Source organism: Netta rufina (assembly GCF_964035555.1).
Source record: "Netta rufina genome assembly, chromosome: W".
Classification (NCBI taxonomy): Eukaryota; Metazoa; Chordata; class Aves; order Anseriformes; family Anatidae; genus Netta; species Netta rufina.
Window position 1 is genome coordinate 6,361,455 of NC_140139.1, and position 8,920 is coordinate 6,370,374.

Here is an 8,920-nt window from a genome sequence, read left to right on the forward strand (position 1 = left end):
ATGCTAGAACTCCAGTACAAGCTGGAATCAAAGGCAGCCAAGTGGTATGCCACAATTGGTATTGCTAATGCATTTTTCCCCATCCCTCTAGCAGCAGAGTGCAGGCCACAGTTTGCTTTCACTTGGAGGGGAGTCCAATACACCTGGAATCGGTTGCCCCAGGGGTGGAAACACAGCCCTACCATTTGCCATGGACTGATCCAGTCTGCGCTGGAGCAGGGGGAAGCTCCTGATCGCCTGTAGTACATCGATGACATCATTCTGTGGGGTGACACAGCAGAGGAAGTTTTCGAGAAAGGGAAGAAAATAGTCCAAATCCTTCTGAAAGCCGGTTTTGCCATAAAACAAAATAAAGTCAAAGGACCTGCACGAGAGATCCAGTTTTTAGGAATAAAATGGCAAGATGGACGTCGTCAAATCCCAATGGATGTGATCAACAAAATAACAGCTATGTCTCCACCAACTCGCAAAAAAGAAACACAAACTTTCCTAGGTGCTGTGAGGTTTTGGAGAGTGCACATTCCAAGTTACAGTCTGATTGTAGGCCTGCTCTACCAAGTAACCTGTAAGAAGAATGAGTTTGGATGGGGCCCTGAGCAATGACAAGCCTTTGAACAAATCAAGCAGGAAATAGTTCATGCACTAGCCCTTGGGCCAGTTCGAACAGGACCAGATGTAAAGAATGTGCTCTACATCGCAGCCAGGGAGAATGGCCCCACCTGGAGCCTGTGGCAGAAAGAACCTGGGGAAATTCAAGGTTGACCCCAAGGGTTTTGGAGTCGGGGATACAAAGGATCTGAGGCCCACTACACTCCAACTGAAAAGGAAATACTGTCAGCATATGAAGGAGTTCGATCTGCTTCGAAGGTGGTCAGTACTGAAGTGCAGCTCCTCCTAGCATCCCAACTGCCGGTACTAGGCTGGATGTTCAAAGGAAGGGTCCCGTCTACACATCATGCAACTGATGGTACATGGAGCAAGTGGGTTGCACTGATTACTCAGCAGGCTCGAATACGAAACCCCAGTCGCCCAGGAATATTGGAAGTGATTATGGACTGGCCAGAAGGCAAATACTTTGGGATATCATCAGAGGAGGAGGTGGTCCGTGCTGAAGAAGCCCCACTGCACAACAAGCTACCAGAAAATGAGAAGCAATATGCCCTGTTCACTGATGGGTCCTGTCGTATTGTGGGGAAGCATCAGAGATGGAAGGCTGCTGTATGGAGTCCTACACGACGAGTTGCAGAAGCTGCTGAGGGAGAAGGTGAATTGAGTCAGTTTGCAGAAGTGAAGGCCATTTTAGATATTGCTGAATGAGAAAAGTGGCCAGTTCTCTGTCTCTACACTGAATTATAGAGGGCAGCAAATGCCCTGTGGGGGTTTTTACAGCAATGGAAGCAAAACAACTGGCAGCGCAGAGGCAAACCCATCTGGGCTGCTGCACTGTGGGAAGATATTGCTGCTCGGGTGGATAATCTGGTTGTAAAGGTACGCCACGTAGATGCTCATGTGCCCAAGAATCGGGCTACTGAAGAACATCAAAACAACCAGCAGGTGGATTATTTATAGCCTGATTGGCCCATGACACCTCAGGTCATCAAGGTAGAGATGCAACACACAGATGGGCTCATGATTGAGGGGTGGACCTGACCATGGACGCTATAGCACAGGTTATTCATGACTGTGAAACACGTGCTGCAATCAAGCAAGCCAAACGGTCAAAGCCTCTTTGGTATGGAGGACGATGGCTGAAATATAAATATGGAGAGGCCTGGCAGATTGATTCCATCACACTCCCTCAAACTCGCAACGGCAAGCACCATGTACTTACAATGGTGAAAGCAACCACTAGATGGCCGGAAACATATCCTGTGCCTCATGCCACCGCCCGGAACACTATCCTGGGCCTTGAAAAGCAAGTCCTATGGCGACATGGTACCCCAGAAAGAATAGAGTCAGACAATGGGACTCATTTCCCAAACAACCTTATAGACACTTGGGCCAAAGAACATGGTCTTGAGTGGGTATATCACATCCCCTATCATGCACCAGCCTCCGGGAAAGTTGAACGATACAATGGACTGTTAAAGACTACGCTGAAAGCAACGGGTGATGGGACATTCAAGCATTGGGATATGCATTTGGCAAAGGCCACCTGGTTAGTCAATACTAAGGGATCTGCCAACCAAGCTGGACCTGCCCAATCAAACCTGTTACCTACTGTAGAAGGGGATAAAGTCCCTGTAGTGTATGTAAGAAATATGCTGGGTGTAACAGTCTGGGCTACTCCTGCCTCAGGAAAAGGCAAGCCCATTCATGGAATTGCTTTTGCTCAGGGACCTGGATGCACTTGGTGGGAAATGCAGAAGAATGGGGAGGTCCGGTGTGTACCTCAAGGGGATTTAATACTGGTTGAGAATAGCCCATGAGTTGAATTGTATTATGTTAATTATTATCTAATACTGTATGTCAGCACTACCATCATTACTATATACCCTAGATGAAAATGGTAATTAATTAGAATGTATAGGAAAAGAGTGTAACCTGAGCATGACATAAATGGTGTAGAATAAGGGGTGGATATGTCCTGGTTTCAGTTAGGACAGAGTTAATTTTCTTCCTAGTAGCTAGTAGAATGCTATGTTTTGGCTTAGGATGAGAAGAGTGCTGATAACACCCCGATGTTTTAATTGTTGCAGAGCAGTGCTTACACCAAGCCAAGGACGTCTCAGTTTCTCACTCTGTCCTGCCAACAGGCAGGCTGGGGGTGCAGCAAGAGCTGGGAGGGGACAGACCCAGGACAGCTGACCCAAACTGGCCAAAGTGGATATTCCATACCATCTGACATCATGCTAAACAACATATAGGGGTGGCGATCCAGGGTGGGGGGGGCAGACTGCTCAGGGTTACGCTGGGCAGCAGTCAGCTGGTGGTGAGCAACTGCATTGTGCATCACTTGTTTTGTGCATATTGTTATCATCATCATCATTGTTATTATCATCTTCCTGTCTTAATAAACTATCTTTATCTCAACTCACAGGCTTTCCTCAACACACTTTCCCATTTCTCTCCCCCATCTCAGAGGGGGAGGGGGAGCAAACGTCTGTGTGGTGTTTAGCTGCCAGCCGGGTTAAACCACAACATTCCCAAAGCAACGCATTGTATTCCACAAATAAGAGAAGGAAATTAAGTGCTTCACTGACTGAACTGCTGCCGTGTAATCAAGCAATCCCATTACTGTAAGGTCCTTCATGCAACTTCACTGACTAGCTCATGTTTTCCAGAAGACTCAAGAAAAATTATCTAGAGATATTTTTGCTAACTAATTCTTAACTGATTTTAACTGCCATTTTTTCACAGTCAAAACTACATGTAAACAACAGAAACAGCCACCATGCATATGAAATCCTAATACTACACTATATGCATTTATAAATAATTTCCATAAATATACTATCAATCCCATCATTAATCACTGAATATTTATTGATGAACTTTAGTCTGATCAAAATACCAAAGCTCAATGTAGGAATTAAATACTAGTAAAATCCACCAGCTGTTCTTGACAAGGGTAAACTAGAAGCTTACTTGATACGGTTTGTGCTGACACTATGCCTAGATCACAGCTGAACACAGGTATGCAAAGAGAAGACAAGCCATCAGTATAAAACAAGAAAAAGTCAAACTTGAAGCATAAGGAAACAAATCTAAAAGAACCAGTGCTGGTCAAATCCTTTAACCAAAACCTTCCTTTTAGCAGAATCTTACAAGTACAAAAATAATTAGAATATACAGTAGAGGATCAAGTTTGTGTATTACAGACTATGTTTGTCTCATGTTTTAAGTTTATTCAGTTTTAATTGCCTCGATAGTCAAGTGTTATTTCATTACTGAGTATAAACACTGTAGTAAGCTGCACAATTCCTGCACGGTTCCTGCACTGTATTTGCATTACTACTAGCTGTCAGCAGTACCCAGTTAGCAATTAAACTTGGCATGCGTACAGAAGTGTCTCATTTCTTAGAAATCACATAGCTATACAACATTTTCCCAGACTTTAAAAAGATCATTTGAATGTGGTAAATTTGGAACAAAAAAAAAAATAAATAAAAAAATAAAAATACATTAAGGCCTACTTATTTGAAATTTCTTCCTATGATGTCATTTCCCCTCCACTTATTTTTCCAATAATTCCATAACATTAGGTATCTGACACTAATTAACAATGAAAAGTGACCTATGTAAACAGGCAGATCATTAAATAAAGCAGGACAAAAGGTAAGTCACCTGAAGTTTTAGCACATTAATTCAGTAACTGAGCTTCTGATTTACCTGATCTGCTAGATCTACTAGTATGAATTTAAACTTACCAACAGGTTTTGCTGCATCCTTCCAATTAACATCAGACCTTTTCAGCCACTGCCTATGCATTTCCAAAGCAAGAATTCCCAGATATTTCAAGACTGTCAAACATATTCACTTGCAACAAGGAGTAGAGGATTTAAGTCCTTTTTAAAGCATGTGATTGTGCACATCATAATTACATTAAAAACAATACTTCAGATATGGTTAAAGATGCCCCTCTTCCACACTGTTTTTCATTTTTCAGAAAGTTTTATAAAAGCATAGGTAAAATGCCTACACTGGGAGATGCTTCAATCTACAGTGAACTGCATCAAATCAGAAATTGTCTTTTGTACAGTTATTAAGCTCCTTTTATCAGTTCTGATTTAACCACAATATAATGCTCTTCACTTATTATTAGAAAGCTACACCCTTCTGGTCTTTTTACACATTTGCAGGATTAAATCAGGAAAAAATATTTTAAGATAGTGAACTTCCATGATGAGTTTCCTAGACATCTTGGTCTTTGACAGTGGAGCCAATGCAACAAAGACTGGATGCACGGAGGGGGGATGCACACAACCAACCACATTTTCAGCATGTTTAGAACACATTTAACAGCTCCAGAAGCAGTAGTCAACACTTCAGTTATATTTATGCAGGTTTTCTTTCTTCACATTGACCCTTGCCAACATTACTCAATCCCCCTCCCCTTTAGAGGCTATACAAAGATACTTTCTCCTTTCACAACTATTCACTGAAGCCTACTCCACTGCCAAAAACAAGCAAAGCCCACACTGGGTGTGTCTCCTAGAGGATAAGGGATCTTTTATTTAACACGCCTTGGCTTTATTTTCACAGTGAATCCCTAGCTTTAATGTAGTGGGCCAAGAAACCCTCCTCATGTGCACTACTGTCATTCCTCATCACTCGCAAACAGAATCAAGTGCAAGCAAATGGAAAAAAAAAATCTCAATGCTGCCAAACTTAAAAAAAAAAAAAAAAAAAAAAAAGCCCTATTTCTGGCTTTGCCGGACCTGAGGAACCACAGATGTGCTTCAGACCTCTAGAAAGGGAGAGAAAGAAAAAAAATATTAAGATAATAATAAACTTAGATTTATTTATTATTTTTTTTTTTTTTAAGTGATTGCCTCTGAGCTGAGCTCACCCTAGACTGGAGGGAAGCACAGCAAGCCTAGGGAAGCTCTATTACTGTTCCTTCAGAAAAATAAATAGCCATGCAGAGGAACACGTTTGTAGATTGCGTGTGGACAGTGCCCGGCACGGCTCAGCACGAACAAAAGGCTCAGGACCACCCGGGACGGAGGTACCGGCCCTGCCTGCCTCTGCTTTGCCAACCGCTCCACTGTGGGGGTGGGGGACAAGAAAAAAATTAAGCAGCCTCTTTCATCTGGCATCCCCTCTCGAAGGGGAAATAAACAAAAATGAAAACAAAGCGTCCGGTCGCCAGCTCCTCCACAGTGCATCAGCAAAAACAAATCGGAACCCCGTGGAAGTTTGATCACTCCCTCTCGAGGGGGATACACACAGCCGTATGTGGGTCCGAGGCGAGGCAAGCCGCCCCCCTCCACCCGCGGAAGAGGTTATTCACCTCCGTGGCCCTTTAAACAGGGGCAGGGAGGAGTTAACTGAAGGTGCTCATTAGGCAAGAATGGCGGAAGAGCAGCGGCAGCCGAACAGCGGCGGGAGGGGAAAAAAGGATGAGTATTACTCCGTTCCAGCAGGAGGAAGAGCAACCCTCGCTCCCCCCCGTTGTCATGAAGCACCTCATCCCAAAGCAATTATCCTCTTGTCCACCTCCTTCCTCCCCCACCTCACTGTCTGCCCGGAGCACACCCGCGCTCCCCTCCTCCACTCGGATTTCATCCCCTTCCTCCGGCTCGCCGCTGCCCTAGAAATGCCTTTGTTTGCGGCTCCTCTGCTCAGCCCCGCCGCCGCCCCATAAATCCGCTCTCGGGATCCCGCATTCGTTTTTATTTCTTTATTTTGGAACACGACGTATTTCCCCACCCCCATCCCTGTGTGCCGTCTTCTGCTGATTCATTTCCACCGACGGCCCCGGGGGGAGGGGCCGCGGCGGAGCCATCTCCTCCCTATTGTAGTGGGGAGTATAGCGACGATTCGGATTGCCGGGGGTGGGCGCTGGGAGGGGACAAAACCGAACAGGATTACACAGCCTGGATTACCGGGAGCGGGCACGGCGCAGTACGAAAGTTAAAGGGACAGGATTCTCTCTACTCTTTCGCAAACTCACTACCTGCTGGGTAGGAACGATGGCACCGGGCTGAAGTGGAAGGCCGCCGACGGGGCAGAGTGGCAGAAAAAAGTTTTATCTAGGAGAGAGATGAAGGACTTATATATTCTGAAGGCGAAGAGAAGGAGACTGGCAGAGGAAGTTGCACAGCCTAGGTTACAGGATGGAATCGAAGGGGTTGCGCCGACCTGAGCGCTGGGGGCAGGGAGCAGCTTCGCCAGGAACAGGACCGGCAGAAGGCCCTCGGCCACCAGGGCCGCAACGAGTAGGCGGTTCCCGGAATAACAGGTGGGTGACAGGCTGGTGGGACCCGCGGTGCGGCTGGCAGCGCCCTTATCCGGGCAGCTGAGACAGCGACCCAGCTCCGGAGCGCGGCCCCGGCCGGTAACTCACCGACTTGCAGGACGTTATCGACGCAGCCACCATCGAGCAGAGATATACCCTTGCGGAAGGGCAGGCGACTTTCGCCAGCGGCAGTGTCTGCAGCACCGCCGGGTGCGGCGCTGACGGCAATTCCCCCAGGGGTGGCGGGGTCCTCAGCGCCGGTATTGAAGGAGGAGTACATGCAGATCTCCCTCTCGCTGCGGGGAAAGGACCAGTAGACGATCCTGCGCTGTACCGGCTCTGGGATCCGCTCGAACCGCTCCTCCACCCGCTGGAAGGGCCACTTCTCCGCCACCTTGCGAGCCGCGATGTCCAGCAGAGATTCGGGGCTCTGGGTCTTACCAAACGGCAGTAACCCCAGGGCAACTGTGGTGGTGACGGTGGCAGTGGTGGTAGCAGCAGCTGCCGCTGCTGTTGCGGAGGAGGAAGAGGATCCGGCACAGAACGCCCCACTGCCAGGTTCGGCGCAGCCCACCCGCTGGTCTGGCCTACAGCTCGAACCATAACCGGCTCTGCAGCAGAAACGCTTTGCGGGGAAAGGGAGCTGACCACGCTCCGCCATGATTGCACCGCTTCTAAACAGGCAGCGGAAGTGCCTATACCCTATAAACGGCACCAGGAAGGCCGATGGTCCCGCCCTTCTGCCATATAAGGGTAAAGGACGGGCACTTTGCCTCACCCAAGTGGGGGATCAGGTCGGTGGTCGCCGGTCGGCACTATATGCAAATCGCCGGCACAAACAGAAATAGAATTGCTAGAGGAAGGCTTATTGCTCGCGCTGGCGGGGAGGAGTGGGGAGAAGAAATCATGCTTCACGCGCGCCCGCCCATCCCCCACCTAATACCATCACCCCCACCCGGCGCGAGGATACTATTACGCTGTGTCGCCCTTCTTTCTTCCCACCCACATCGCTGATGTCAGGCACGCAAACTCAGGCTGCGTCTTGCGCGCATGGTGGGAAAAACGAGGGTGGGGCCTGGTGGCGCTCCCTCTCTGACACCTTATAGGAAATGGAATGGGGGGGAAGCAAACCGTTCACCTCTGCTGGAAACGCTAAGGGTGGAGGCGGGCTGAGGGGAACTGCGCTAACAGCAGGGAAATATGGTAACGGCTGAGGCGACTGCCCTCGCGTGAGGAAAGGCTAGGGTTGGCCAGCCTCTATCGCCTTGGCCGGGGGCAGAGCTTCTGGGAGACTCCTCGGAGAACAGGTGGGGGGCAATAAGAGTCGTGGTGGCTGTCCTCATGCGTGACCGGCGCGACCCGTGAAGCGGTTCCCTCAGCCGCACCCCCAACTCTTTCCACTCTATCAGCGATACTGTGATAGTCGCGGATCGTTAGGACGGGGGCGCCTCGCGTGCTGTGGGGTGCCCGCGGCCCCCAGCCTGTGCCTTGGTCGCGTTTCCGCGCGGGCTTCTCTGTGGTGCGAGTATAACGTTGCCGCTTTGCTTCGCAAATGGTCCGTCTTGGAGCCGCTCCAAGGTGAGAAGCTTCGTGCTGCAACCTACCGCAAGTAAAGGGAACGCAATTAAAATATGTTTGCATTAGTGTTGAAAGATCTGTGAAAACGCTGTTATTATACATCTGTTCTGGTTAATTTTTAGCGAGCAGCAGTATGCCTGCAGTTTCCGCAGTATGTAAATTAGAAATGATTCTTTTTATTTTGGGATTCGTTAAAATACACCATTCGGGATAATACCGATTCCTCAAATTAAACGGAGGAAAAAAAGAAAAAAAAAAAAGATGATGAGCCACAGTAGCAGGCTCAGGATTGTGGTGGTTTCACACTGATGGGTAGCTAAACTCCACCACACTGCTCTCTCCTGTAGGAATAGAAATGTTGAATGAGCAGGGAAAGGGGATGTAGGCATTATCTAAGTAACAGTCTAGAAGTTTTGGTATATTTGCTGTGGTGTTTGG

At 48.0% G+C, this 8,920-nt stretch overlaps 1 protein-coding gene across 1 annotated transcript in view; it reads right to left on the bottom strand.

Moving 5' to 3' along the window:
• LOC311220829 (zinc finger SWIM domain-containing protein 6-like) overlaps window positions 1-8,575 on the bottom strand; it is a 239,619-nt gene extending 231,044 nt beyond the window's left edge. Inside the window, exon 1 of the mRNA XM_084304470.1 lies at window positions 7,013-8,575. Within this exon, the coding sequence (XP_084160596.1) occupies window positions 7,013-7,565 (553 nt within the window). The 5' untranslated portion in view covers window positions 7,566-8,575. The remainder of the gene's footprint in view (window positions 1-7,012) is intronic.
• Between the last annotated feature and the right edge of the window lie 345 nt (window positions 8,576-8,920).